At 29.7% G+C, this 16,909-nt stretch overlaps 1 protein-coding gene across 2 annotated transcripts in view; it reads left to right on the plus strand.

Moving 5' to 3' along the window:
- LOC115874794 (protein C-ets-1) overlaps positions 1-1,766 on the plus strand; it is a 408,685-nt gene extending 406,919 nt beyond the window's left edge. Inside the window, exon 11 of one of the 2 annotated variants that reach the window (XM_030890076.1) lies at positions 339-1,765. In XM_030890076.1, coding sequence (XP_030745936.1) covers positions 339-402 — 64 coding nt within the window. In that variant the 3' untranslated portion in view covers positions 403-1,765. Of the gene's footprint in view, positions 1-338 lie in introns of both variants that reach the window. The other variant, XM_030890077.1, reaches the window with a different exon arrangement.
- Positions 1,767-16,909: the final 15,143 nt, after the last annotated feature.

A 16,909-nucleotide genomic window follows, 5' to 3' on the forward strand; every position in this document is an offset into this window, starting at 1 on the left:
GTTTCTTGAGGGTGCATGCCTTGCAACGTTGCCACATCCTACGTTATCCACACTATGCATATTTTTGTGTTTATAAGTTAACTAATTAATAAGGTAATTTTAATTTTCTACACAATAAATTTTGAAAATTAGTTTTAAGTATACCGCGTATTTTTCAATAGTGGCGCACCCTTGTAACTTTTTTTAGATTTCAGATAAAAAACAAGAAAAGAAAAAACTAACTGCGATACGTAATTTTGCTTGCCTCTCGTAATAAAAAAATTGATGCAAATATCTTTGATGTTTTTTTTTATTTATTTTTAATATTTTTTTAATGTGTATGTTTTTTCTTATTTCAGGTATACTCCTGAGGAGTTACACGCCATGGTCGACTTTAAGCCAGAGAAAAAAGATGACGACTGAGGATTAGCATCGACAAAAGGAACAATATGACAATAATATTTTTATAAAAAGTACGCAATTTTTCGGTGCCTAAACAAGTAACAGTGCGAAAAATTCAAAACTCGCATTTTGTTCTTACATTCTGTCCATTATTTTTTTTCTGTATATCTCTTTCAAACCAAAATTTATATTTAAATTTATAAGACTTTAATATAGAGTGTATCCAAGAATTTACCAGATATGGGAAAAAGCTTATTTTATCTTGTGAGAAATTTTTAAACTTGATAAACATTTTTACAAACTGGAAACAACTAGTAAAAATTCGTCTTCTTATACCAGTTTCTTATATTCCTCATAAATATAAAATTCACTTAAAAATAATAATGCTGCAATAGTTTTTTTGTCATTTGTCGAAAAATATCACTATGTTAAGATAACAAACAATTTAAATATGAAAACAACATTATAGAATTAACTTTTTATTAAATTTTCATATTTTGAGAATTTATTTAATTTGCAATTTATTCAGATACAGAGTAACCTTTATCAATAATAACAAATCTTGGAAAAACTTAAAATAAGTATATTTTTCCCATATATGGGACTAAACTTCCTGAACACTATAGATATAATAAAGGATGTCTCAAAACATGTGATGTTTTACCAAAAAAATGTATTGTTTATAATATATATTTAAAAATAAATTGATAAGTTTTTAAAGCAACATTACCTGTGTGACAAATTTGTTTCAACATTATACCCATCTGGTCATCGAAACTGGGTGGTCTGGATTTTAACGTGTAAAATAGTGATGTGACAGCTTAATGGGCAATCAAATGTATTAAAAAGAGATAAAAGTTGGTTCATTTCTTCTAAACCGCACAAGTTGGCGTTTACGAAAAAAGTTGCATCTAGGGTTGGAACTTTATTTTTCACAATTAGTTACTCATTTTACTACAGCTGTAATCGATTATATTTAGCTTAGATACTTATGTTATCTTCATATCAGTAGTATGCAATGAAAGTTTTTAATATAGTTTATTTTTTTTCCACGCACGTAAAAACCGGCAACACTGTATGTCGTGTATGTGTATTTTTATTTTGCTTCTCTGGCTGTCAACCGATCGTTTATATTTATCTCTGTCGCATACATTAAAATATAGACTACGCAGAAGAAGTGACCAGGATGGTATATTGTATAATAGAAAAGTTTCTTAAATAGAATAAAAATATAAAAATTAAAAATAGAATCTATTTAAAAATCCACTTAATTAGTAATATGAACGATATGAAGTGCTACGCTCCATATACAGGGTGTTTCAAAACAAATGCGAAAAACTTTAGGGGTGATTCCTTGTTCAAAATAAAGGGTAGTTTGCTTCATAAACGTTGGGTCAAAAGTCAACCATTAGGGAGATATCGCGGTACAAAGATGGCGGAAAAATAATGTTTTTATTTTTTATCTTAAAAACGAAAAGAGATAGACTAATGAAATTTTATGGAAGCATTACTGTTATAAAAACACACTTTCAGGTAATTTTTTTACTTTTTTAAAATGAGTGGAAGGGGTTGAAATAAACTACCCCTATCATTCTTGTTAACGAAATTTAAAGAAAAATCTTATCAAACACATGCAAATGCTTTAATTTGGATAGTTTAGTTTGTTTAGAACCTTTTTTACCTCTTGTGTTTTTTGATAAAACTCACCGATTGGAAATTAAAAAATAAAATGTAAAGCATTACATGTCAGGACAAAAAACATTTTTAGATTAAGAATCTAGTGATAATACGATAATAATAATCATCTAGATAATAACGTATTGCAGTAGAGTAATGTCAAATAAAATAATATTAGGAACATCCTAAAAAGTAACAGCGGCCGACTAGATTTTTTCCTAAAAAAATTACAGCAGCCCACTAGATTCTTTATCAGAAAATTTTTTTTGTCCTGACATGTAATGCTTTACATTTTATTTTTTAATTTCAAATCGGTGAGTTTTATCAAAAAAATACCAGAGATAAAAAAGTTTCTAAACAAACTAAACTATCCAAATTAATTTTTTTGCATGTGATTGATAAGATGTTTCTTTAAATTTTGTTAACAAGAATGATAGGGGTAGTTTATTTCAACCCCTTCCGCTCATTTTAAAAAAGTAAAAAAATTACCAGAAAGTGTGTTTTCATAACAGTAATGCTTCCATAAAATTTTATTAGTCTATCTCTTTTCGTTTTCAAGATAAAAAATAAAAACATTATTTTTCCGCCATCTTTTTACCGCAATATCTCCCTAATGGTTGACTTTTGACCCAACGTTTATGAAGCAAACTACCGTTTATTTTGAACAAGGAATCACCCCCTGAAGTTTTTCGCATTTGTTTTGAAACACCCTGTATATAAAAACAATTTATTGTATTCTGGTTAAATTCGGCGTTGCCGTTATGTGCTAAATTTCCGAATTTAACAGAATATCTACGACTCCACTATTTAAAAAAAACACTATTTTTCAAATAAGAACATATGTCTATTTCAATTAAGAAAGGAAATTTATATTTTTTTACAATCTTTACACTAAATATATCAATCCTGCTACTGTATACAAAGTGTTACTACATTATTTGTAAATTAGTCAACGTTGATTATTGAGAAGATTTTATCTGTAGAATTGACAACATTGTTTTCTGCGAAGTTGTCAGTTATAATGATTTGTCACTTATTATGTTACATCATAGATAAATGCAACAAGTTTAGATTGGAATCGCGAAATTATTTTGGGTCGCGACCGTTATACGCGATCTGGCGCTGCTATAGCGGTCGCTAAGAACAACGGCAAACAAAAACAGAAATAATTTTTCTCTTGTCAAAGTCAGAATCTTCAAAAATCATAATAATCTTTCAAAATCTAAACCGCTCTCATTAAAGAAATTCCGAAAAGTGTTTATAGCGTCCATTTTCAAAGTAATTATTGCTATCTTGTGAGTTTAATTCAAGTTTTATTTACTCCAACCGGTGATAATTGTGAAAAAGTGGCATTAAAAACTTAAAAAGCTGTGCTGTGAACTGTGAACTGCAAAAACCATCGTGGATCGTGGCATAACGTCGGTTTCCGATGTTTCATAGGTATTTCATACATGCGTCCATATATAAAATAAAGTTTCTTGTATGCAACACACTGTATTTTATTTATAAAATTAAACGAAAATAATAGTAAATTTGAATAAACAATATTTGGCGATATAATTCCGGAAAAAGCCGAACCGCTCCGAAATTTTCAAAAGTTTTGGGTCGCGACCTTTGCAAGAATAGCGCCAAATAGTGTTTACATTGTCCTTATGGGCACTTTCCAATCTAAACTTGTTTCATTTATCTATGTGTTACATATTTTTCGCTGTGTCATTAACAAAGTCTTCCTTGTGTTTGTTTCAAAATATATTACAAAAGAGTGTGTCTGTATGAATAATATCTATTCCAAATTTTAGGCATAAAGTGATTAACATTATATTAATTTCCCAAAATGTTAATTATCTAACAGAAAGCAATATTATTTTATATTTTTATAGTTTTTCGATTATCTGAATGTTAAAGAACATGCTAATTTTTTTCTTGATTTTTATAACTTAGGTAATGTTTGCTAGATTCAATGGAAAGAACAAAATTAAAATAGTATAAGACTGTGACGTCAATGCTTCTTGTATTTGCAAACAATGCTCAAAAAGTTTACTACGTTTTTGAAATTCTCTTTTTTAATAAGAAAACCAAAGTTACTTTTATAGAAATTTTTACAGATTGTAAAGTATATAATATTATTGTAGTAATTACTGTTTTAACTTTTACTAAAAAATTATATTTGTTGTTATCAAATATCCTATCAAAAATCTTGATGCGTTAAAATACCGTAAGATCGAATGAAAGAGGGCGTTAGAATCGGTGTAGAAACTGCATTTCATTTCAAATCTTATTGTGCCTAATATCTGTTATTAAAGACGTCTTTTTCATACAATAATACGGTATTTCACTAATGATCAAAGAATAATTGTACCTACAAAAAAATATGTATTGCTAAATAAAATGGAATTTTGATTTCATCTTGACTCTGTTGTGGTTGTCAATCATTCAAGATTTTCTATGTGCTGGCTTAACGATTATCAACAAAAAGATAGTAAAGTTGAAATGAAAATATCATTTTCTGTTGGCGTATCATATCAAGATCGTGCAAAACTTCAGACTAATAACTTTTGTACATCAGAATAGCAAAATCAAAATAATGTTTTTAAGCTTAAGAATTTCTGTAAATATAATTGTTAAATGTGATAAGCTTATTGAAAAACAAAAATCAGTTGAAAATAATGTTTATATTTGAAGAAATATATTGGAATTTTATGGGGGTAATGGGTTGACCCCATCAATAAGTATTTTTATATTGGATAGCTTTCCTGTTACATAAGGTTATTTATAATTTTTTTAACTTTTTTTATTAGTGTGACCTGCTGTTCGACCCCAAAAATTCAACAGATTTATTTTGATATTTAAATATTTAACAAATAAATAATAATTAATAATATTTTTATTAAGTTCCCAATAAATATTTTGATCTCTTGAATTTTTTAGAGTTGTTATTGTGAGCTTACAGGTCATTTTTTATAATTTCGTGGTCTCAAAATAGGTCTTAAAATAAGTTATTTTCGAACACGTGTAAAGAATAATAGCAATACGTCTCGTTATATGGGACACTCGATTGCTATAATTTTCTATCGTGTTATTCCTATAATTATATGAACTATTGTATTAAAAAAAAGTGTTTCAATAAAATACTTATAATAGATGCTGCATTTTCTTTCTTTAATTTCCTCGAAATATAACGAACTTTTTGAATAATATAAATTTTTATACAGGGTGAGTCAACAATAGAATAAAATAGAAAACAAATTTCTTGCAGTATAGATATACAGGTTGTTAATTTGTTCATTACTCGCGGCCAGAGCTTAATGGTTGAAATATGGCAACCTCGGCCCGCTCGTCGATAGACGACGCAAAGTCGGCAGAAAAATCAATAATGCATGCGTTCTCAATAGGCAATGTTGCCATTCTGTTGCCCTATAAGTAATTGTCGAGTTAACAACCTGTATAATAAAATTATATAAGGATTCTTGCCACTTAACTGCTGATATAGAAATTTAATTCTACGCTGTGTTTGCCATAATGTGGATCAACCTGCTCTCACTACCGGTTTCGGAGCCCTACTCCATCATCAGGTGAGCTTGGGCAGATACACAAAATGACAACCACAGCGCAGAGATAGTTAATTCCGACTTGTCGGAAAGTGCCGGTTAGATATTAAGTCCCGAACGGGAGTCCCGCAGGATGGTAAAAGGCTTTTTTTCAGGCAAGCCAAATTATAAAATAGAAAACAAATTTCTTGCAGTATAGGTATACCGTGCTGGCAACTGTTACTCTTGGGTCGGTATTTACATGTGTGGAAGTAAATCGCATAGGGATCTTATTAAGTCGGAGTGAGACAAATGCGACGGAGTGCTGTTGCGGCGTTGCCGGTATGCCTTTCCCTATCAAGTAAAGTAAAATCACGATCGCAAACCTCTTATTTTTAAAAGACTTTTTTTCGAGAAGGCAACTAGATAATATCATTAGAAATGTTTCTGAGCATCTGAAATGGAATTATAAGGATATCTTTAAGGTGTCATTCTTTTATAACGAGAAAACATCAGTAATCGCGATAATTTAAAAACTCAACTTTTTAACACATAACACGCCATAACTCAAGAAACACTTTAGATATTGAAACTTTTTTTTATTTTGAGGATCTTTTACAATATGTTTACATAAGAAAAATTCGATAAGGTTGTTTTTTTTTTCATTCAAAAATTGTAAACAACCCATCTATTTACTTTTAGAGCATAGCAATTTTCAGCAGTCGTGTATTTTTTTTATTGATAAAGATTTTCACTTACTGTCTACGAAGAAAATACGGCAGAAAAATTAAGAAAGTTTTTGAAAAAACTACAATCAATTATTTCTAATAGATTTCGAGATATCGATTTTTGAATTCAGAGTTCTAATAGCCCAACTACTGTCGAAAACCAACTCAATTCCACTTATTTTTACCAAAAATGCAAGTGTTTCTAGCTTGCACTTAATTTTTTTCAAGCTATAGAGAATATTACAACGACTCGTTAATAAATAAACAAATACAGTATCACGAGACGTAATTAAATCGTGAAGCTGAACGCATAATGTACACCTTTCCCTAGAACTTTAAGTACTGACAGAGGTACTGATTGGGTCGACCGGTCAAATGCGACAAATCTGCTATATTATCCTTTCCACGTCTCTTAGCAATGTGTCCAGTATCTCGGTTTATTTCATACGTTTGGCAACGTGTTTATTGTTATCTCTTTGTTCAGTACATTATAAACGCATTGTACTGTTCTTACATACGGAAATCTCGACCCAATACTAACCTTTGCCAGCCCTTAGTATAATAAAATTATATAAGGATTCTTGCCACTTAACTGCCGGACTTTCGGAGCCCTACTCCATCATCAGGTGAGCTTCGGCAGATCCACAAAATGGCAACCAATCTATTAAGATTGGTTGTCATGACACTTTCCGACAAGTCGGAATTAACTATCTCTGCGCTGTGGTTGTCATTTTGTGGATCTGCCGAAGCTCACCTGATGATGGAGTAGGGCTCCGAAACCGGTAGAGAGAGCAGGTTGATCCATATTATGAAACAATATGGATCAACCTGCAATACATATAAGCAATACATATTTTTTTGTAGGTACAATTATTCTTTGATCATTAGTGAAATACCGTATTATTGTATGAAAAAGACGTCTTTAATAACAGATATTAGGCACAATAAGATTTGAAATGAAATGCAGTTTCTACACCGATTCTAACGCCCTCTTTCATTCGATCTTACGGTATTTCAACCTGCATCCAAACACAGCGTAGAATTAAATTTATATATCAGTAGTTAAGTGGCAAGAATCCTTATATAATTTTATCAATAGAATAAAGTTTATATATCATTTGTTTTAAGAATTAGGAAAAAATATTAAATAGAATAGTAGTGAGGCCTAGACTACTTTTAGGGAATGTCAAGATACACATTTTAAAGTATTTTTTAGTATACAGATAGGGTGCTTCAAAAAGTATGTGGTGGACACCGATTTCTCTGTCATTTTTACATTCTTAATTGTATAATGTTTTTATATACAGGGCGTCACAACCAGTGGCGTGCAGTGCTAATCAGATCAGGGCAAGGGTAGGCAAAAATTGGTATAATAATAAAATAAAAATAGCTTAAGTAATTAAGTAGTGAGTATACAGATAGGGTGCTTCAAAAAGTATGTGGTGGACACCTATTTCTCTTTCATTTTTACATTCTTAATTGTATAATGTTTTTATATACAGGGCGTCACAACCAGTGGCGTGCAGTGCTAATCAGATCAGGGCAAGGGTAGGCAAAAATTGGTATAATAATAAAATAAAAATAGCTTAAGTAATTAAGTAGTGGGGATGTGGGAATCTTTTCAGATTTGGCATCGCTGCGCGGGATAGCGGCCAACTCCGTCGCAAAGGCACAGCCGATTAGGGACAATATAGAGACCAAACTGCCTTCGCGCAAATCATAAGCATCGCCTTTATGGTGAATTTTTATGGGAATTGCGCGATAACACAGTAGTCGAAAATGATTTTAGTATATGTTAATCTCTAGAATAAAAATGAAGATAAAAAATGCTTATTGCTGATATTTTTTGGATTATTAATAAGCTAATGTAATGTTGTAAAGAAATATTTTATGATTTTGTCTGGGAAGGCAACGCCTTTTTGCCTACATTATGTACAGGGTGGGTCAAATTCGACGCTTTTAAATGGAAACACCCTTTTCTATAGGAGATAGGCAAAAACTAAATCGGTGTCTGGAGCTCAATTTTTGTCAAAAACATGATGGTGAAAACCGCATATCGATATCTGTTACCGTTTCGGAGTTACGGGGTGTTTTTCAAAAATATGCATTTTTAACAAATCGCTGTAACTTTTTTGCTATGGAAAATTTTGTGAATGAATGAAAAATACTAATGGTTTAAGTATAATTTTTTTAAAATTAATAATTTAAGAATTGAAAATGATATCGGTCTAGAACGTCTTGCGACGTTGTCCGATGCCTAGCTTCCACGTCTTCCGATCGTTCCATTGTCCCTCGTTTAGGTTTCTGGCACTCATTGCTCTTGTGACACTTATATAATATATATAATATAATATAATTTATTATATTTTTAACTTATATATATAATTTAAGAATTACCAACAGAAAATTTGATTTTTTATATGGGACACCCTGTATATTTTTAATTTATTGAAAGGAATTTAAAATTACCTTTCCAAAAATATGACACACTAGATATTTTGCTCGATTCCTTTTCGAGATACAGAGTATATAAAAATTCGCCCGCTTTTAATAAGTAGGCTTTGAACGGCACCGGCTGTTATGCAAAAAAATTCTAACTGTGAGCATCAATTAAGACGAAAATAGTATTTGCTATGAGAGATGCAGAATTTTATAACAATTTAAAATATATTTAACCAACTTCAACACGTTTAAACTATATCTAATAACAATAAAAATAAATAGCAAACCAAGACATGAGATTTTGCTACAGTTGTTCGATATATCGACCGTCTTTTGTTATGAAAAGACGGGGCAGTTTTTGAACATTTCTCGCGGAATTCATTAACTCAGTGGAGGTGAAAGGTACCCTCTCATAACTGCTAGTATTTCTAATTCTTGTCTAGATTATACGGAAGATTAAGGAACCTTTATTCTGCCACAAATATATCCATAGGATTAGATCCATGGGCACTAAGTCAGTCGGCCTCGACGGCCAACGGCTGGGATCTTGGTTAGCTATTCAATTATTCTTGAAATTGGCTGCAAAAATTTGCTGATAACTTCAGCGTTTTGAGGCGGTGCGTCGTCTTGCTGGAAAAATATGTTTTCGAGTCCCATTAAGCGCATATCATCAATAAGGGGTCCAAAGCCTATTAGTTAAAAGTGGCGAACTTTTAAAAATTCTGTATTTCGAAGGGGATTATAACAAAATATCAAGTGTGCTATATTTTTGGAAAGGTAATTTCAAATTCTTTTCAGTTAATTAAAAATATAGAGGGTGTAAAAATCAATTTTTCTGTTGATAACTCTTAAATTGTTAATTTTAAAAAAATTATACTTAAACCATTAAATTCTACGTAAAAAGGTGCTTTGGAAATGTTTTCATAGAGTATACAAAATTTTCCGTAGCAAAAAAGTTACAGCGATTTGTTAAAAATGCACATTTTTGAAAAACACCCCGTAACTCCGAAACGGTAACAGATATTGATGTGCGGTTTTCACCATCATGTTTTTGATGAAAATTGAGCTCCAGACACCCATATTAGTTTTCGTCTATCTCCTATAGAAAAGGGTGTTTCCATTTAAAAGCGTCGAATTTCACCCACCCTGTACACGCCACTGGTTCCAACATTCCGTGGACGTGTGCTATGAATTTTTGGAATCAAAATAAATTATTGGACACAATGGACTTGTTTCATAGATTTTTTTCTACAACTACAACTAAAAAACAACAGATCCACAAAAAATTAGAATTTTATTCGTACATCTATTCATTGGCGTAACAACAAGGATGCCCGGCGGTAGCGGGGATGCCCGGTACAGCTGGGCACCCCTCAGTGAAATCTTGAATTATGACTCTTGGCTACGTATTCATTTTTATTTGCTTGTGATGTACTAAAAATGACGTTTTCTATAGTTTTGTTTAGTTAATATTATTTTGTTGTATTTAAAAATGTGTTAATTTTTATTTCTTTAGAAAATTTGTAGGTATTTAAGTAATCTACGGGAACACGGTTTGATAACCAAGTCTATGAAATTTACTGATTCTAGAGAAATTCATGTAAGCGTTTTATTCAAAAAACGTGTTTTTTAAATTATTCTTCATTTTTTAAAAAAGAAAAGACCCCCCCTGGGCCCAGCTCCCAGCTCCAGGCCCCCCCACCAGGTTGAATTCCTAGTTACGCTAATTTTATTACCTGTGTTTATACAAGACTAACTTAAGACTTAAATTAGTTTTTGATTTATATTAAGATTTTTCTTATTAAGATTTTTTTTTAAATATTTGTTATGTCTTAATGCTTAAAACTATATTATGCTTTGTCCTTTGTCTGGAAAATAAATGTTAAAATATCTTAATCTTGTATATCCTTCCATCCTTATCCATTAGGAAAAATATGGTTTATAAATCATATATGCTAAGAAAATCACATAAATTAGGTGTAAGGATAGAAAAATCTTAAGGTAGCAAAAAAATTAATGCAATGTATGTATAAGCAGAATTAAACAAGGTAAACATGCAGTTACCTTTAATGTTGAAGCTGATTCTACAGTTATTTTTCTTTAATTTTTATAACAGGAAGACTGTTGACTTTCTCAAAATATAATTTAAAGCTGTTTATATTCAACATGGGTTCGTTAATTTGCTGGGGGCAGCAGAAGTAGTTTTCAATAAACTCCCCGATGACTGCAAACACTGTTCCAATTTTCTTCACTTAGAGTTACAGAAAAACCATTTTTTCCACCGATTATAATTTTCGGTGAAAAATCTTGATTACTTATACCAACAATAACAAACTTTGATGAAGATTTATACAAAAAGAAATTTTTTAATTTAAAAGATTTTCAAAGTTTTTAGAAGATATGGTGAATGAACTAAATAATATTAAGTTCTTCTCTTACTTTAATATTCAAACCCTACCATTTCATACCCCCACCTATTCATATCGTCAACTCATGCGCATTGCTTATTGTCTATTCACAACAATGTTTTAAATGAAATTGATTAATGAAAGTACCGTATGATCGAGAAAAAACGGCGTCAACGATGGCTATGAAATGAAGATCGCTATCATTTTATATGGGAAATGTCATCGATCGTCATTTCCCAGCCAACTGGACGCCATTTTTTTTTCGATCATACGGTATAAATTTCCTGTTTGAAATTTATAATAAAAAAAGATAATTAAAATTGTAATATACAAAAATATTGTAAAAGTTAAAAAAAAGATTATCGATATTAAAAGTGTTATATCCATTATTTTCTTTCATTAATAAATTTAGTATAGTTAATGATTCATTTTAAAAATGTGTATATTTTAATTCGAATCTTTCAATCCAATTAGTATCAAAAATGGTTTGATTGGAATAATTATATAAAATTTTAAAAAACCTACTAACATTTTCTCCTTTATTTATGGGATATATAAAACTATATGTATTATTATTGATTAAGCCAACTTTCATAAACTGACAATTTTTATCAAGTGTAATGTTTGTTTCATTCGAAAAACATATTTCACATAGGGTTACAATAGGGGGGTAATGAACATAAATAACATTTTGAAATATGAAATAAAGGAGAATAAAATAGGTTTGATGAGCCATTGAAAGAAAGTAAATATTTTATTAAAAATTTATTTATCTACAATTTACTTCTATTCAAGATGATTACTAAATGATATTTGACAATATCTTTTCTATAGATGAATATAAATACCGTAAAACGGGGCTACTTCGGACAGTTTTTGAGGTTTTTTGTAAGTTTCTTGACCTAAGTGTGTTCAAATTCAACCAATATTTTTTGTGCGGGTTACTACATCGTTCCCCTATGTCTAACTAAAAAAAAATGTTAAACTTTCTTTTTCTAACGTATATATCTTTTTGTTTGAAAAGTGTCCGAAGTTATCCCCATAGGTGGGGTAACTTAAAAATGTGTAAATTTGATGTTATACCAGTTAAAAGGAAACTTCGGACAAAACTATAAGTTTAAAAAAAATCAAGTTCATTTTTTAATAAAAACTCAAAAAATTAATAACTTCAAACAATTATTTAAGACATTTTTATTAAAAAAAATTGATTATTTCTAAAAATATCAGTCAAAAACTTTGCCTCTTCCTCGATACTCAGCACTGGTTGCCGTCCTGGGTTCTTATCACGAATCCCCTTAATTTTATCCCCAATTGTGGATTTGGGAATCCTATAATACTCAGGCGCCTCTCTTAAGGTTTTTCGCTGGGCTTTGACATCTGCTACTGCTTGCTGTAACCTCTCTGGTGAATAATTTTGGTAGGGCGACTCCCCAGTTGCTTTTGTAACTTCGAACCATGTCCGAAGTTAATCTTCAAAATATGATTTTTTTGCTTACGACCATCTGGAAAAAAAATTGAACGATTAAAAATCTTCAAATTAAATAAAACATTTTCAGATAATAAACCTACTGAATACTGGAAAAAGTACGACTTTATGAATAATATGGTTTAGTTGTACGCCAGTTACTTTTTCCACTTTAAAAAAACAACAAAAATTGCATACTTACAAAAATTGACGTAAAAAACGCAGGCCCAAAAAACACTCGGTGCTTAAGAAACGTCTGAGGGCAACTGTTTTAAACACGTTCCAGTCCACGCGGCCGCTTGCACGATTTCGCTAACCCCCTCAATTTTTTTTCTCTTTCAAGGACCCGTTGTCCGAATTTATTCGTGCTGTCCGAAGTAGCCCCGGTTTACGGTACTTATTAGCATAAGAAATATATGTTGAAAAAAAGATGTAAATTAATGAATAATAATATCATCAAAATTACACGTTCCAATGAATTATTATTAGATTTTTTGATTTTTTGTTTCTTATTTTTTTTTGTTTTGGCTGAACTATAGACATTCATTAAAATTACAAAATGGAGAAATTTTGTGATGCTCTTCGATAGGACAGTCATCATAGAACCATTCATAAATTTCAGTTCCACAATAGTAACATTTGCATACATCACTAAATGAAATATGATAAAAGCCTGCTCCAGCTAATACCTAAGGTTCCAATTTTTCATTCCAGTTTTTAAAAGTAGAAAGTCGATTTTCATAAGTTTTATAAGTAACATCATCAATATTTTTATCAAAACTTTCCAAACACATCTTAAGAAAGGTTAATAATAAATGAAATATTGTCAAAGGCGTATTCTTTAAGTAGGTATATTTTTCATTAAAAATGCATTATCCATATAAAAGTATATTATTAATTAAAATACAACAATTAAAACTTATCTAACATATAAAAATATATTTTACTTATTTAAAATAATTATATGATTACTACATTCTAAATAGGTTACATAATACATAAAATATATTTGTTCCTCTAAGTCTATAACTAATATCCATAAATTATGATAAGTTTAAAACATTCAAGGGAATAATAAATTAATATTAATAAATATATTTAATATATTAAATTAATAAGTTAAAACATTTAGGAGGGGAATGAAAAATACAATCAGAGTGAATCATATTAAATGTTTAAATTAAAGAAATAATATTAAATTAAATATTATTTAAAAAATACGCTGAGGTCTGGATGATCAGCATTCCACTGGTAAAATGAAATATCATGATAACCCCAAGCAAGCGTAGTATAATCATACGGTATTTTATATCGTTTACTGTCTTCAGAATTCAATGCAATTTTATGAATTAATTCGGTAAAAATTGAATGTAGCCTCGAACGAAAAACATACATGGAACAGAAGGTTTTAGAATTATTTTCTATTACATCTTTATAGTGGATAAAATCCAGCTGATTTTTAATAGCATATTTTTTAACACCTTGGTACACCTTTGGCTTTTTTTAATAAATGACTTTCGGTTTTTACGTTTTTACACAGTAAGCTTTTACTCTGGTACCATAGAAAGCTACAATGGGTTCACCAGCATATTCATCCTTAAATTTACCAACCACTGATTGTGTTATAGGCATATTATGAATATTAATTGGCAAATAATTGGAAGTGTCAAATTTATGAATATTTCTATGCATATCATGGTAAACATTTTCTGTTGTCACTTCCAGAATAAAAGAATCTGACAAAAGAGACACATTATCTTTATACAAAGGTTTTAAAAAATTATAAAAACAATCGTACATGACAGTTTTTGATATGTCTAAAATACAAAATCCAACGTATATTGGTTTATTATAAGTAATTAGTATTTTTTTCATTTGAATAGCGACTAAGTTTTCTGAGAAAATTGTTAAGTCCTTGAAATATGGCTTTGCTATCCAATTTTCAGCTCCATCTTTTCTTTTATTTTTTTCCCATTCGATAACAAGTCTTACATCGACTCTCCTATCCACATTTTCCATTGTTTTTCCGTATATACTATTGTTTGCTAATTTGTATGTGGGGCGATCAAATTCATTTTTCGATTGATTTCGTAGTGTGGTATTAAAGTCTATAAATTTTTTTAACCAAGTAGATTGTGAAAATTGTATAACTATGAATTTTAGAAATCTTAAGTCCATTTTGTAGACATTGTTTTAATAATTGGTAATGAATTACATATTTTGATTTATTGTTTAAATTTGGTATTAATTTTGTAGATTTTGAATTAGATTGGTTTATAGTTTTCAGGGCAAAAAGGAAAATCATTATGAGTGTCGTGGAGACTTTCAGGATATTCCAGATCAACTTCTAGAACATATCCTTTGCTAGATGTATTAGAAATTGAAAAAATATCTAGATTTATTTCTTTTTCGGTTAACCATACAAAATTACCTGTTGGCAGATATTGGGACATAGCAAAAGTATAGTATAAATTTGTTGCATCATAGTACATTATATATTTATTAGGTTTTGTTGCATCAAAATTTGATAGAAAAGGATTGTTTGCCTCTGATTTCCGTGTTATGCATGAACTTATCCCAACACAAACGCTATTTTTTAAAAAAATGCAACATATCCGGATCTGTTAATGATTCCAGTTCTATACCTGTATAACGTAAACAATCTTCCCATGATAAGCCGAGAAATGTGTAAAAGTGTTAGTTAACATGTAACAAATATGATTTTCGAAAATTTTCGAAAATATCAGCTAAAGGTAAAGTATCTGATAGCAAATATATATCTGAATAATGTCCTATACTTTCACATTCGAAAAGATCCCAAACTTTAAGAGCTCTTTGATATTCCTCGTCAGAAATATGTTCATCTGTTAAACTATTAAAAAACTGATCTTTTCAGGTAAAACAGTTTCCTCTAATTTTTCAAAACTGTCAATATAACTATATGGAAATATACCTTTTTGACGAATAAGTTTAAATTGTTCCTCACCTTCGAAAATCTTTTTTATTTCTTTACATTGTTCATCTTTCAAAGTATCTACTAAATTAGACAAAGAAAATGATAAGAATTGAAATGAGTCGATAAATCTCAATGATAAATTTCTTTTTTTTTTTAATTTTTTGTATGTTTATCAAAATAATTCTATACGAGAATGTGTTTTTCAAAAGAAATATATTTCTCTTTATTTTGGGCAATTACTGATAGTTGTTCTTTATTTGAACACATTCTTTATAAATAGGTGACTATCCTAATTACGTAAGTTGTGCATTATAACTGGAATAAAATTAGGGATTTTAAAGTTTATATTACATAAAGAGCAAAATACAACAATGATCGGCAACTTTATCCCCTAAATGCGGTTTATCACAAATATGACAGTTTGTGGCATTATTATGTGTAGTTTGTTCTAATTCGGATAGAGTATTCATTTTTTTAGAGGTTTTTAGAAAAGTGTGATATAAATTTAATACATCTTGTTCTAGCGAATTTATAAAAACTTTTTCGCTATTCAAACCTCTATATTTTTCAAACTTAAAATATTCATCATCAAATGAACATTTGATATAATACGCAAAAGAGTATGGAATATGTTCAAATTTTTTTAATGTATATGAATTATTTGGATTTTCTACATCATAATTCTCATTCAAAGGTTTTAAAATACATTCAAAATCTGCATATACTATAAAAGGAACTTTCATTTGCTTTTGATAATTAACATATTTTAATGTGTTTTCGTATGCTACATTTCCATATTTGTCTTTAAATAATTCTTTAGAAGGTATACTAATTCTAACATAATCACAATCATAACTATTATGATACTGTAGCGTTTTTTTTAAACAACTACCACTGCGAACGGCAGCTTTTCATCGGAGAGCAGTCGTGGATAAGGTATTTCACTAGAGAGAAAATTAATCAATAATAATAAACAAAATATATATAGATATTGGGCGCCAGGCATGTACAGAGAAAGAAAACACAGTTGTATAATACTTAAAACTAATGACTATATTTATTCATGATGAATTCTGATTGTAAATAGCATTGTACAATTTTAATAATTATTATAGTGGTTATTTGTTGAGTAAAATTATGTATGTAAATAATATTAAATATGTTCTATGAAGACTATGAAAAAATACAATGCGTGTAACGTTATAGAAAATATAAGAAAAGTAGCATTACTTATTTAAATTGTCAAATTTTATGCGGTGTTAGATCTGATGTGTTGCAACCTGTAGATTCTAGAATCTATGTCTCGTTATTCATCTGTTAATATA

Source organism: Sitophilus oryzae, unplaced genomic scaffold (assembly GCF_002938485.1).
Source record: "Sitophilus oryzae breed Bouriz unplaced genomic scaffold, Soryzae_2.0 scaffold_1297_pilon_pilon, whole genome shotgun sequence".
Classification (NCBI taxonomy): Eukaryota; Metazoa; Arthropoda; class Insecta; order Coleoptera; family Curculionidae; genus Sitophilus; species Sitophilus oryzae.